Here is a 15,416-nt window from a genome sequence, read left to right on the forward strand (position 1 = left end):
TTATTATTTATGAAACAAGTAGGAAATAGCATTAAAGCAGAGAAGGTACCAACGCTGGATACTATATGTAGCAGAAAAAGTTTCACCACATGAAGAATGTGCTATTAAGTACTAGTTAATCTACTAGGCTTTTATTCATGGAAAACACTGAATTTGTAAATGGTGACTAGAAGTTTTAAAACTGTTATCTTGAATTCCTTTCTGTATATTTATATGCTTTGTAGGTGGGAGAAATATCAAGTGGAGGAGGAAGCAGCCCTTGGTCGAGGGAAGCGCCAGCGAAAAGCTGTTTCTTACAGGGAAGCTTATGCTCCACACCCAAGTGAAACATTGAGTGAGGTACTTTTATTTGCTTTCGGTTTTTAAGCATGGGGGTTTTCCAAGTCTAATTAATATTTGTATGTTATCAGTGATGTTAATGAAGATGTGACTAGAATTAGAAAGGTTGTTTCCAACAATGATACATATTAATCATTCTCATAGTTTCTTAATGAAACCGTAAATCCTTGTGCAGAAGTGATTCTTACCTCGTTACTGACTGGTTGAGCTTATGCTAGCTTGCTCCTCTTTCCTTTTCTATTTTGCCATTGTGCTTATTTGTGTTGCAACAACTCCTATGCCTCGGGAAAATTACATTTGAATCTTGTAACTATTTTAAGAAAATTAATTTGTATTCACATTCAGCCCTCGTTTTGATTTGTGTTATAATTTATGGGGATGAAAGTATCATACATTGATGTTTTTCATTCTTTCAGTTATGGATTATCACAACACCAGTATATGTTTCTGAACTTGGAAACTGCATATCACATGGAACTAGGTTTCTATTCATCCTAATTTAATGAATTTAGGTGATGTATGTGCCTGTGCTATCCACTGCAACTTCTAGTTTTTATCTCTGTTAAGCACAAACTCAAGGACAGGCTTTTTTTCACCTTTTCTTTTATTCTCATTTTTGCTAAATCTCTCTCTCTCTCTCTCTCTCTCTCTCTCTCTCTCTCATTTGTTTAAAAAAAAAAAAAAATGAGAACTCTCTCTGTGTGTGCTCTCTCTCTCTCTCTGTCTCTGTGGGCACACACCAATTTCATTTTCATTTGTTAAAAAAAAAAATGAGAACTCTCTCTAAATAAGTAATAAACTAATCTCATTAAAAGTGTAAGGCACCTCTAAGTACACCAGAAGTATACAAAAGGAATCACCTAACTACTCGGGGCAAAACAAACAAGGGAAATTCTTCCTTTCCCATTTTACTGATATTTTGGTTTCATAGGAAGGAAAGTGTTGAGAGGTTTGTATGATGAAGGTTTAGAGAAAAGACTAAACACATTGAGGTTGATTGTCATTACAGGTCATTTTTGACATCTCTGACAGTATCATCTACATATACCACAAGGAGAATATAGCCTGCACTAGTATGTAAGTGGAATACCGAATGATTTGTTTGACATCTCTGAAGACCAAACTTCAATACCACTTCAGAAAACTTTCCAAACCATGCCCGCGGTGCTTGGGACTATATAATGCCTTTCTTAATTTACAAACATAGCCCTGAGACTCCCCCTGAGCGACAAACCCAGGTGGTTGCTCCATATAAACTTCCTCACTCAAGTCCCCATGTAGAAAGACATTTTTGACATTCAATTGAAACAATGGCTAATCAACATTAGTAGCCATGGAAATAAGAACATGAATAGATGAAATTTTGGCTAATGGAGAAAAGGTGTCATCATAATCAATACCATACATTTGCGTATAGCCCTTAGCATCCAATCGAGCTTTCAATCTTTCAACCGAACCATCAGGATGAAACTTAACTGTGTAGACCCATTTGCAACCAACAATTTTCTTATTAGGTGGCAAGTAGGGCTGAGCGTCGGTTGGTAATGTCGGTTTCGGTAGAAAATTTTTATTTTCGCCTTTCAAACCGACAATGTCGGTAAAGTCGGTTATTTCACCGACTTATTCCATCAAATTTTATTTTATTTCGCATTTCGAACCAAATGCGGTCGGTAAAGTCGGTGTCGGTAATGTCGGCATGTGGAAAAGTGGCAAATTTGTCGGTAAAGTCGGTCCGGTTAAAAAACCTCTTCCGCCCACTGAACCAAAAAATTCGGAATAAAAAAAATCATGCCGCCTATTGTTCGCCATCTAGTCGGTAGCGGTTGGTGTCAGTCGAAATCGGTCGAAAATCGGTCGGAAGTCTGTTAATCGGAAATTTGCTCAGCCCTAGTGGCAAGGGAACAAGCTCCTACGTCCCATTGTGATGCAAGGCCTTCATTTTCAATTCCATAGCTTGCCTCCAACCAGAGTCAGATATTGCAGCCTGCACTGTCTTAGGAATAAAAACACTAGAGAGATGGGAAATAAAGCAAGAAAGTGTAGGAGATAAAGAACTAGTGGAGACGAAGTGACTGATAGGATGTTGGGTAGTGCAAGAACGTTTACCTTTACATAGGGCAATAGGCAAGTGGTCGGATAGATGTGGAGGCAGCGGATCTGGAGACGATAAGGATGATGATGGCAGTGCAGGAGTTGATGGTCAAAGCCGGCGTTGATAAACTTGGAGTGGAGTAGGCTGGCGGTGAGGCAGCAAGATTGGAGGAGAAGGAGAGTCCGGCGCAAAGAGAAGAAGAACAGGCAGCGGAAGAGACTCGACATCAGGCTCAAGGCAAAAGTCACCCAAAGAGGTAGTAGTAGGAAAATAGGGGAGAGACTCAACAAATGTGACATCGGCACTAGTGAAGTAGCATCGAAGAACCGGACTATAGCAACAGTATCCCTTTTGGGTTGTGGAATACCCAAGGAAGGCACATTTAGTAGCATGAGGGTCAAGCTTATCAAATCTGGGACCCAAATTATTAACATAGCAGACACACTCAAAAACCTTCAATGGCAAGGAGAACGGGAATGAAGAAGGATATAAGAGAGAATGGGGAAAGGTACCATCTAAGACTGAGGAGGACATCCTATTAATTAAATAATAAGCAGTGAGGACAACATCACTCCAAAAATGTTCTTTTGGAGTTTGGGAGCATGCATATGAATTAAGAGATAACGTGTGACATCTAATAAATGATGATTTTTGCGTTCAGCCACACCATTTTGTTGTGGAGTGTGAGCACATGATGTTTGATGGATAATGGCTTTATCAGACAAATAAGAGGCAAGAACGAGATGTATATTCTTTAGCATTATCCGAACGCAAGATACAGATTTTCTGAGCAAATTGAGTCTTAATCATATTGCGGAAAGTTTGGAAAATAGAAAATAACTTGGAATGATTTTTCATTAAAAATAACCATGTCATACGGGAAAAATCATCCACAAAGGTCACAAAATAGTGGAATTTATTGGCTACTATATTAATGGGACTCCTATACATCAGAATGAACCAACTCAAAAGCACTAGAAACCCTACTAACAACATGTGACGGAAACGAGACACAGTGATGCTTACTAAGTTGACAAGCTTCGCAAGGCACAAACAACTCATGACGAAGACTTGGGACTTGATGCTTCAACGTAGAAAGGGAAGGATGACCAAGACGACAATGCCACTGAAGAGCGGAGGCCAACGACTGCAACGCACGAGAGGGAGGTGTAGGTGCTAAATTGAGATAATATAAGCCATCAACTTCATGCCCCATACCAATCATCCTCCTTGTCTTGAGATCCTGAAAAATGCACAGAGAAGGATAAAAACTAACTGAATAGTTAAGGGCTTTTGTGATTTGACTAATAGATAACAAATTAAAAGGAAAACTAGGAACATGTAGAACAAACAACAACTCAATGTCAGGACTCAAATGGGTAGTGCCTGAGCCGACCACTTTGGATAGGGAACCATTAGCTAGGGTGACACTTCTAGGTGATACAACAGGTTGATAATCAGAGAGGGAAGTAGACGAACCAGTCATATGTTCATTGGCGCCAGATCGATAACCCACGGGTTGCTAGTGGAGGATAAAAGACAATGAGATGCAGTACCTGACTGAGCAAGAGTAGCAGTGGAAGAGGAAGAAGCCTGCTTATAGGCTAAGAACTGAGCATACTCATCTTTCGGAATGGAGATGAGATCATTCTCAAGAGTTGAGCTTGAACTAACAAGTGGTCCATTTGGGGCTGGAGAATCCTCATGAGAAGCAACCTGATTGGCAAACCCAAATGGTGTGCCATGTAAGTCCCAACAAAACTCCACAGAATGATTAATACAGCCACAATGAGTGCATTTGCGAGGTCCACGACCTCCAATGCGACCACTTCCTCGGAAATCACGTCCACCATGAAAGCCACTACCACCTCGACTGCCACGTCCCCCATGGGAACTACCATAACTACCACGTGCAGCAATACGATCACCATTACGTTCCGTGCTCAACAAAGAACCATGATCAAAAATAGTAGCACGCTGAAGCCGAGAAAAAACCTCAGGAAGCAATGGGAGGTCAGAACCACCCAAATCTGCGCACGAACAGACTCATACTCAGGTTTCAAGCCGAGAAGAAACTGAACCACATTCACATCTTAACGTTGCTTTTCCATTTTCTTCAAGTCAGTGGAGAGCGGCTGATACATGTCTCTTTCCTTACAGATGGCCACAACCTTATTGTAGTACTCATCTACAGTTTGAGCACCTTGCTCAAGTCCAAAATATCGTTGACACCTCATAAATCCGAGTGATGTTCCAAGTACCATAATACATATGCTGGAGATGATCTCAAATTGCTTTAGCAGTAGGAAGATAGAGACATGAGGATCCAATGTGAGGCTTAATACTATTCAACATAAGAGATATAATCTAATTGTCAGCCTGGTCCCAAAGGCTTTTGGAGCTATTTTCCAGAGGTTGCTCGGATTCCAAGTGAGAATACAGACCTTTCCCTCTCAAGTGTACTTCCACATATCGCGACCAATAAACATAATTTTTTCCATTAAGTTTCACAAGTATCATAATAGCCGGACCCATAGAAGTAGAAGTAATTAAATCTAAAGGAAGGGCCATAATGTGGTAACAATATGCAAACATCTACATGATCCCACCAACCAACGAACTTCCAAGTAGAAATAGGCAAAAAACTCACACAAAACAGCCCCAACTCGAAGCAAAACTTTCTGACAGCAACGTATGTCAACTAAAAACAACTCAAACCATGGCAGAATCGTGAAAATTCGTCATAAACTAACTTGAGCTGGACTGAATTTGAGCTAAATAGGTCTAAACCATAGTGAACCGGAAGGAACCGAGAGAAATTGTCAAAAAACTGACCTGAACTGGCTGGAAAATGGACTGAACCAGGCTGAACTGGCGGTAAAATATGTCTGAACCGGACTGGACCAGGGGAAACCAAAACACGGACAGCCTTATCCCGGTTTGAGGTTGGGATATCCTTATCCCGAATACGCGACAGCAAGCACCTGGAGCCAAACACCCAGCTTCTTCTATGAAAACCGCTGGAACAGTGCCGGAGATTGCCAGACCTTGCCGATGACAACCAAACCGTGCCGGCGACACTCAGATCGTGCCGGAAAACACCCAACTACAACGAACAGAGCTGCCGGCGACAACCAAACCTTGCCGGCGAGACCCAGACCGTGCCGGAAAACACCCAACTACTATCTTCGGCCACCGCAAAGAGTATCAATCACCACAGACAGCACCTACCGACGACGCCAACCAACCATCAACGACGACTTAAGACCTAGCAGTCACGAGCACATGTTTGTCAACAACGACCAATCCAACCATGGAGATGACAGCGAGATCACACCATTGGCGATGGTGAACTTGGCGCCATCTCCTACCACGGGCTTGAAGTCCAGTAATTCAATTGCCTTCGATTAGTAGCAAGATGAATGGGAGACGAGAAAAGAATAGAAACGGGAAAAGAAACAAAAAAAAAAAAATTGGGAAGAAAGAGAAACACAAGATATTAGGAAAATGTATAAATCCTAGGCTCTGATACCATGTTGAGAGATTTGCATGAAGAAGGTTTAGAGAGAAGAGGAGGCTCGTTCCATGTTATGTAGCGTACCTCAAACATATTATTATATAAGCTTAAAGAATACATCAATGACCAAACTACCCTCAAACCCTAATACATTCTTCTAATAGAAAGAAATGGTTGCCTAAATGGAATCAAAGGTGAGTTAGATGGAGACTTGCACTTTAATATTGTGGTTAATGATGCTCTGTACTCATGTGAACGATTCATGTCAATGACTACCATTGACATTACCGAATTTGCCACCCACTTCTTTTTAGGTTGCTTCACTTCTTAATGGTTGGATTATGATAGGCTGATATTTTTGCCGATTTCTTCTATACCTTTTCTTTTCTATGTTTGATGTACATTCTGTGCGATGTATGTAGAATTTAAATGTAGCTCATTGTTTCTTTTATGTAGAGTTTAAATGTAGCTCATTGTTTTTTATATAAAAAAAAAAAATAATAATAAATAAATAAAATAAAATTTATTACATATTAAATAAAAAATAGTTTAGAGTGTACTCATTGTTACTAAAGGATAGGGAATCCCTTGGTTCTGCCAGGAGATGATCTCAAGAAAATGAGCAAAAAAATTTAATGACCGATTGATTGACCCCCTTCAATCTTGTGTACATCCAAGTATGCTTTAAGAAGACTAATAGATTATCAATAGATAGAGCCTAATGGTTTGAGCTGCAAATAGCTGTGAAAGAGTCCAGATTGAATATTAGACATTGAAATGGCTATAAGAGGTGATTTACATCCATCATTAGTTTGCATTTATATTTCAATGTGTCATATTTCTGCATCTGTTACTCCTATGTAGCTCTAGTTAGACCAATGATCATTACTATGCTATTCGAGTATGAACCCCTTAATTTGATGACTATTATTGTCTCAGAACTTGCAAAAATGATAAAACCGCTTTCTGACGAAGCTAAAGCTAGACAGCCTAGACCCTTCAAGGGCTGCATGACATACCGTACAGCCACATCTCTCAAGTGATTACCTTTTCTTATTTCAGACTCCATGCCTGAAATGCAAATAAAAGAAAAAAAAAAAAAAAAAAAAAAATTAGATCAGAGATTTCATCTTATGTTTTGTCTTTCAATTGATGTGCATTGGGGTGTCTCCTACCTGCTTTTTTTTTTTTCCTTTTATTTTGTAGGGATAGATAATGATTTTTGTTAGAATGAGGAGACACCTCAGTACACTGGTGTATATTAAAGGTTCACATGAAAGTTACGATCTAAAATTCAAAAGAGGAAGAAAGTCAAGCAAAGAAGTAGGTTGCTGCCAAATACAGCATGTGCAATACCTCATGTGCACATCAATACACAAAACATGGTATTGATGTACACAATTTATAGCTTTATTGGAGATTGATCAGGCCTGATTTTGTATAATAACTTTTGCCTGGTCAAATGAAATTATTGGCTTTACCATGAAACAGTCTAATTGTCTGAAGTAAGATGTGGTGGAGTTCCTTTCCAGGAACATGCTTTATTTAAAATGGGGACAGCTTTTTAGTGTGCATTCCTTAGTTATCCTTATTGTTAAATCACCAATTGCCCTAAAAGCTTAAGCTCATAGAAAGAGATAAATTTAATCATTTAATGAATACTTTAACACTCTCCTTCACATGTGGGCTCAAACTCTCTTTTTAATAGATGAGGTCTAACACGTGAAATATTAGATTTAAATAGGAGTGAACTAAGGGAGTCTGGGTTCGAACTCAGAACCTCTGGCTCTGATACCATTCTTAAATCACCATTTATCCTAAAAACTTAGTAAATTTAATTATTTAATGAATACTTTAACACTTATCCAAAGGATGCCGAGGCTGCTTTCTGGCCTCTTTATCAAGTCTGGAGTTGGTCTCATATATAGGTAAAAAATACATGAGCTTCTGCTTCTTTGAGAAGGGTCTGGGTTCAACTCTAGATGGAAACTTCTTACTAACGTGACACTCATCAGTGCATGAATGTAACAAAATTAATATTTTTCCCATGTTGGAGTATTTTTGCTATAGACAATAAAATCATAAGAGCTGTTCATGAACAGCTCGAGCTCAGCTTTATAAGTTCGCTTTAAGCTTGGTTCATTTATCAAACAAACCAAGTTTGAACAAAAATTTAGGCTTGTTTATTAAACGAACCACGCTCATATAAACTGGCTCAACTCGTTTAAGCTCATCTATTAACGCAATTCGACTTGTTTAATTCTCGTTTAAAGCTTGTAACAATATAATATATTTGTGAAGTATATTTGTGCTTACTTGACTGTAGTTCCTCCACACCATTCCATGTCAGCCTCCTCAGCCTACCATGTAGAAGGCCCTTCTTCACAAGTTATCTATTTTTGTTTTCTTAGTCCACCATCCAATGGCCTTCATCCTTCTACTCTGCCTCTGCCACCACTATCCTTGCCTTCCAATCAGCCCTCTTTCCTGTTCCCCTCAAACTCATATGAGCCTTGACTCAAGGATGAAGCTATAAACACCATCACCTGGACATGACAATCAACCCCAGCTGTGGCTTACTACCTTCCCTACTTCAACTCCCTCCAGTATGCAGCTTTCTCTTTCTCCAATGCCCTCCTTTTCACTACCTCTTCAACCCTCTCCTCGCTTTGCTCTCCCTCTACAGGTCCATCCCTTACTCCTCCTTTGTAGCATTCTCTGATCCTGTTGTGACAGTAAGGGGGAGGGAGAAAAATTGTTTAAGGAGAGCGAAGAAATTGTCGTGGGAAGAACTAGAAGGTAAAAAATGAGGTCAACATTGATGTGGCTGCCGTTTGTGACTCTTATCACAAATCTGAATTACTGCTGCCCCATTAGGGTGGTAGAGTGTGGGTAATGCTCCATCGGGTGGTGGAGTTGGCTCGTTGGAGGGGTCAGTTTGGAAGTCACCATATTATAGAAGCATGTAGGATGGTCCCTTGTGCTTAATGTGGTCTGTTTGGCAGGAATGTAATGCGCAGAACTTTGAAGATTGTGAGTGCTCAATGGTAGAGTTACAAGTTTTCATGTTCAAATTCCTCTATCATTGGACGGTGGCTCACAATTACCTTCAATTTTCTAATTTTCTAGAGTTTTTGGAATTGTGTTCATTTTCTCCATAGTTGGGTGTCTCTCATGTATACTCCGTGTATTTGGGTTGCGCCATTTTGCTCTTTATAATGAGATTGAATTGGAAAAGAAAGTAGTAGTCTCATCTGGAATGCAACCCCTCGTTGCCTTATTATTTAATCTTTGTATGAGTAGTCTCGTACTTTTGTCACTATGCCTATTCCTTTAAGAAATTGACAATCTAAGGGTTGGAAATTCTATAAACGTACAAAAGAAGGAATAGGCATAGTTCCAAAAGCACAAGAAAGGTCAAATGGCAATGCAATGGTAATAGTGTTGAGCGGTCCACTTTGTGCAAAAATATTGAAGGGTAGGATTGTATCTAATCCACGCCTCCCAAGACTCCACTTAAATAGGACCAGCACTAGGTAATGAACCAGAATTGTTTAGGGGAATCTTTTGTATCGATAGCCATATTTGGAAGTACAGGAGTATTTGTCTGTTGTTTCCGCGAACCCTAGTTAAATTCTGCATTATACACTTTTTAGTTAGTGGGAGAGTCCAAGTACTCTCTTTCTGATCCTGGAAGTGGCTCAACCTATTGATATTGGAAGAGCCAAAGATTCTTTCTGCATCATTTTTGACTTCAATGAAATTCATAGCTGTGAAGAAATCCACTGAAATAGAGATTTTTTTAAAATAGTTGGGCTCTCATGTCAATTTGAATGAGTCCTCTTTTCCACGGAGGTAAATCTTTGCATGCTAGGCAAGGGGATAGCAAATTACTAATTCTATTTCAGTCGGACTTGGTTTTCTATTACTATGAAATTCATAAATGAAGTAGTCAATAGTGAGATTATCCTTACCATTTATGTTTTTTGTAGTGATGAATCTTGTATGTGTTCCTATAAGAAAGGAATTTGTCCATTTCTATAGGTCTCAAAGGGGTGTGGAAACACATAAATCTCTTGAATGGAAATTGAAAAGGGATGTGATTCTAGTTCCTTTGGAAATGGTAAGATCTTTGGTACAAGAAGAAGAGGTTGATCTGTATAATCTTGAAAACCATTAGGAATACTGTCTTAGTATAACGTGTGCTGCCAAAAAGCCAAATACCCAAAAGAAAAATGCTGGCAATTTTGTTCTTGCATTCTGCATGATGTTTAAGAATAAGTGATTATCTAATAACGAGCACCTTATAGCTTACATATTCTTTAAGAAAACATTCCGCCATTAAGAGAAATTTGTAAATATTTGTTTTTGTAGCTCGATTGACTAATGTTTTGGAAACACATTGACACACACATATAGCAACAAAAATCTATTCAACTTGTTTGCTAGTAGCTCTATTGAGAGCCATATCCTCTGATGAATCCATGGCAATCGTGTCTTTCATCGACCTCCACTTGCATTTTTTATGGAATTGAACATATTTTCTGTAATTTTTCTTAATTGAATCAGATTACTTTGATGATTGGTGCAAAGTAATTTCTTCCTCAGATTAAATTACCTGAACCATCTGGGCTCGAAATGTGTTTTTATCAATGATTTTGCAAAAATTTTAAAAATATGTGCCAGTACTTGCATCAAAGTTGCTTATTTTTCCTGCTTATGTAGAGTGCTCTAATTGGTAGTTTGTTAAAGCAGAGTGGTGGTGAAGAGGAACGAGAGCCAGAACCGGAGCCCGAGCGGGAGTATACGCCAGCAGGACGTGCTCTAAAAGCAAAATTGTAGGTTCAAATTCTTTTATACTGTGATTGATTTTGGGAAGCCTTTTCTCTCATTATGAGATTATCAGAACATTTTGAAATTTTGCTTAGTATTAATATTTTTTTAAAAAAATTTGTGATATGCTTTGTAACTTTCAATTTTTAAAATTATACATGATTCGAACAAATTTTGTCACCCTTAACTAGTTAAGTCAAGTTTGTTTTTGGATTCGTCAATTCACTCTCTCAGTTTCATTGAACAGTGCTAGACTTCGTGCTAGACAGAAAGAACGGCTTGCTCAAAAGAATGCAATTGAAGAATCTCGTCTTGTTGAGGGACTGGCTGGGCCTGATTCACTTCCTCAATGTCCTTCCACCAATCCCAAAGAAGGGGATGTGACTGAATCACATGAACATATCAGAGAGGAGATTTCAGTAATTGACTTGGAGGATGAAAAATTTGTTCAGCCAGAAGATGCTTCAAAGGGCAAGATGGACTCGCCTTTAAGGCTGGGCAGAATATCAATGTACAAAATGAGTAGTCATCTGGATTTTCCGGTTAATCCACATGGTCACCCGTCTCCTGACATTTTCCTTCCAAGTCACCATTTTCAAAGCACGAACTACACAAACTCATTGCCCACCAATAACTTGTTACCAGTTCTGGGGCTATGCGCTCCCAATGCTAGTCAAGCAGAGTCATCATATCGGAGCTTGTCAAGATCAAATGGCAGACAAATTAAACCAGGAACTGGACCAGAGTTTCCCTTCAGTCTAGCTCCTTGCCCTGGGACTTCGATTGAGACAGATTTTAAAAATCACGACTCTATCTTAGAAAAAGCAAAAAAAATAGATGTTTCTGCAGAAATTTTGCAACAGCGGCTTAAGAACAGCATCCCAGATAACTGTTCCCCATATATTCCAGTACTCTCTCTCTCTCTCTCTCTCTCTCTCTCTCTCAGTTTGTGATTGTCGTGTAGCTATCAGCTTTTATACATGCATAATTGCGATGCTTTTTCTGTATGCAGTGCCCTCGGGCTGTCCAAGGAAAAGCTTCTGAACGTTTAGAAAGTTCTGGTTCTACTTTCTCTAATTTTCAAGAAAAGATGGCATTGCCGAGCTTACCATTTGATGAAAAAATGCTGCCTAGATTCCCGCTTTCAGCAAAGACTATGCCAACTCCACATCTTGACTACTTGCCTAGCTTATCATTGGGTAGCAAACTTGAAGCTGTTAATGGCTTTACACAAGACCTCTCAACCATATCGTTGCTGCCCAACTTAAAATTCCAGGCACAAGATGCAGGAAGATATAATCAGCAAGAGAGGGAGGTGCCTCCCACATTGGATCTGGGACAGATGCCAACCACATTTTCCTCATTTCCTGAAAACCATAGGAAGGTGCTTGAAAACATAATGATGAGGACTGGTTCTGGATCAAGCAACATGTTTAGAAAGAAATCAAAAATAGAAAGCTGGTCTGAAGATGAACTTGATTTCCTGTGGATTGGTGTTCGTAGACATGGACGGGGCAATTGGGAGGTCATGCTTAGAGACCCCAGGTTAAAATTTTCCAAGTATAAAACTACAGAAGATTTGTCAGCAAGGTGGGAGGAGGAACAACTCAAGCTCTTTGATGGGTCAGGTTTTCCAGTTCCAAAATCAACCAAGCCAACAAAGTCTACCAAATCTTCATTATTTCCAGGCATCTCTGATGGAATGATGGCCCGGGCTTTGCAAGGAAGTAGACTTGCTACGCCCCCAAAATTTCAGAGACATCTGACAGACATGAAATTGGGTTTTGGTGATCTCGCATCCAACCTGCCACATTTTGAAACATCTGATCCACTTGGACTGCAAAATGAACAATTTGTACCTATGCCAACTTGGAATCATGAAAAATTTCGGGCAAATCTTCCTGGGGAATCTTCTGCTGGACCTTGTGAACGGCCAGGTACTTCTTCAAATGTACCCATTGACAAGCCATTTCTGCTCAATTCTTTTGGAACCAGTTGCTTGGGATCTTTAGGTTTGAATTGCCCAAGCAACTTTGTTGTGCAGAGGAAGGAGGATGAAAAGGTAACCAGTAAGTATGGGAAGTTGCCAAGTCTCCTGGATAGGTCGTTAAATATTTTGCGTGAATCCCATCACAATTTAGGAGGTGCTGAATCTGTCAGTTCAGTATTGCTACCTGATCCTAATAAAGGGCTGAATTTTTCACATTTAAAGGGAGAAGCAACTGGGAGTAGTTCTTCAAAGGACAAGCTACCCCATTGGCTGCGGGAAGCTGTGAGTGCTCCCATAAAACCCCCAGATCCCGATCTGCCACCCACTGTAGCAGCAATTGCACATTCAGTTCACTTGCTATATGGAGAAGATAAGCCAACCATCCCTCCATTTGTGATCCCAGGTCCGCCTCCTTCTGTACCAAAGGATCCAAGACGGACTCTAAAGAAGAAAAAGAAACGGCGGTCCCATTTGTCTAGGTGGGTCCCACCAGACATTGCTGGAAGCAGTCAGGATTTTCAAAGAAACCTTCAAGGTGACAATGCTGCTTCGAGCTCAATTCCATTGACTCCAGCATTTGCACTGCGTCCACAATCAACCCCTGGAACTGCAGGGCTTCCTCAGATAGAGTCCGATCTGAACCTGCCTCCTCTCAATTTAAATATGATGAACCCATCATCCTCCTTGGCGCATTTACACCAGCAGAAGAAGAAAAGCATGGGATTGTCCCCCTCCCCTGAAGTGCTTCAGCTGGTAGCATCATGTGTTGCTCCAGGCCCACATATGGCATCGGTTTCTGGCATGACAAGCTCAAGCTTCATTGAAAGCAAATCTATTGATCTAGTAGGATTTCCAGACCCACAAGATGCATTTGGAAAAAAGAAGGCTAAGCAGCGATCTCCTTTAGATATGTGGGGTTCAATTCGGGGGGAGAAAGTAGACCATCCGGAAAGCGGAGATTCCAGTAAAACTCATTCAGATCCCTCTCGGACTGAACGGCCTGATGTGGATGATATATCATCTGAGGGCACTGTGTCAGATCATCCTGTGAGTGACCCTGAATCATAGCTATAAATGAGAGCGAAAAAAGTTGAACATAGGTATTCTTTCATGCTACTAAAGTTTCAGGCTCTTCACCAATGTGCACAAATTTTTGTAGGCATGATGAAGTGAGTGATGAACTAGCACATATAGGTTTATTAGGACATCTCATGTAAAGTTTCTGTAAGAGAAAATGAAATATAGTGTTGCTTGCTTTGTATTGCTTAATTCATTGCCTTTGCCCCAATCCATGAGCCTTCTTCTTCCTTCTTACGTCCGACCTGACCGATGAGACCATTATCTGCCTCATCGCTATGGCGTCGGATCCGTGGGTTGATTCAAACAAAGAAGCTGGTGCCAGACTTTGTAAGAGTTCCTCTGACTAAGATAACAATGTGGCTCACCACTGGTTTTATACTCAACAGAGCTCTAAGCAGTGAGTAGACTATCCAAGAGTTTGAAATGCTACCTGGTGCTGCTGCTGCTGGTAATTGCAGTAGATGTAAGGAAGTACAGGTGATTGAGTCCTGGAGAAGCAATTATGTAATTCTCTCTCTCTCTCTCTCTCTCTCTCTCTCTTGTGGATATGCTTTTGTCAAGACATTTGCAAATGTAAAGAGCTGTTTTAGGGTTGAAAAATCAGTTTGGTGCTAATGTAAATTCAAAGCAAAGAGATTGCTTTACAGGTAATTCTCATTAGAACTCTTCATACTTGTCCAGACGGGGCTACATTTACTAGATCCCATGTAGTGGAAAAGTTTGTCTTCAAGTTTGTTGTGAGAACACTGAGATCCCACACTTCATGGAGACATTGAAAAAGCTATGAATTCCTTTTAGTCTTCAAGGAGAAGTGAAATATCCATCAAATCTATGTCGCCCTTCTTCATTGTTCTGCTCACAAATCTCTCACCTTCATGACTCTTGCCATTTAAAACGACAATTACTCTCTTTTGTTAGATTAAAAAAAGTTGGGTAATTACTTTTTCCCTCATCAATTACAATGCATTGTCAATTTCTTTCCATGAACTGTCAACCTTATTGCTCGACTCTATCATACTACTAATTTTTTTCTCAAAACTTTCATTCCGTCAGTCAAATTTGTTAAAAAATTTAAAATAACCTAAATACCCTAATTTTATAAACAAAAATTACATATAATACCCTTAAAATTAAACAAATTAAAAAAAATATATATTATTAATATATTCGTACCAGTTTCAATAAAAAAAAAAATCAAAATTAAAAATTAAAAAACTAATAAAAATTAAAACAAAAAATAAAATATATTAAAATTAAAAACAGTTAAAAAAGACTTAAACTAAAAATATATATATAAATGCAAAATCATTCAATGTGGTTGTCTAAATTAAAAATTCATCTGTGTGATATAAAAATAAAAATAATAATAATTCAGAGATTATCGGGATATGCAAAAATAACAACTTAGTCTCTGTAATCAAATTCTGTCAAAATACTTGATGAATTCCATTAGCGTATCACGCCATCACCAATAAAATAGAATGATGATACATGTCATTCTTAATTAAAAGTAAATAAATATATTAAATATATAAATTATTTTTAAAGTTTAAAAACAAAAAACA

At 39.1% G+C, this 15,416-nt stretch overlaps 1 protein-coding gene across 1 annotated transcript in view; it reads left to right on the forward strand.

The window, feature by feature from the left end:
• LOC132172939 (protein CHROMATIN REMODELING 4) overlaps positions 1 to 14,683 on the forward strand; it is a 28,047-nt gene extending 13,364 nt beyond the window's left edge. The window contains exons 8-11 of the mRNA XM_059584502.1: positions 225 to 339; positions 10,704 to 10,786; positions 11,029 to 11,689; positions 11,794 to 14,683. Of these exons, the coding sequence (XP_059440485.1) occupies positions 225 to 339; positions 10,704 to 10,786; positions 11,029 to 11,689; positions 11,794 to 13,839 (2,905 nt within the window). The 3' untranslated portion in view covers positions 13,840 to 14,683. The remainder of the gene's footprint in view (positions 1 to 224; positions 340 to 10,703; positions 10,787 to 11,028; positions 11,690 to 11,793) is intronic.
• Positions 14,684 to 15,416: the final 733 nt, after the last annotated feature.

This window comes from Corylus avellana, chromosome ca2 (genome assembly GCF_901000735.1).
Source record: "Corylus avellana chromosome ca2, CavTom2PMs-1.0".
In the NCBI taxonomy this organism is placed as follows: domain Eukaryota; kingdom Viridiplantae; phylum Streptophyta; class Magnoliopsida; order Fagales; family Betulaceae; genus Corylus; species Corylus avellana.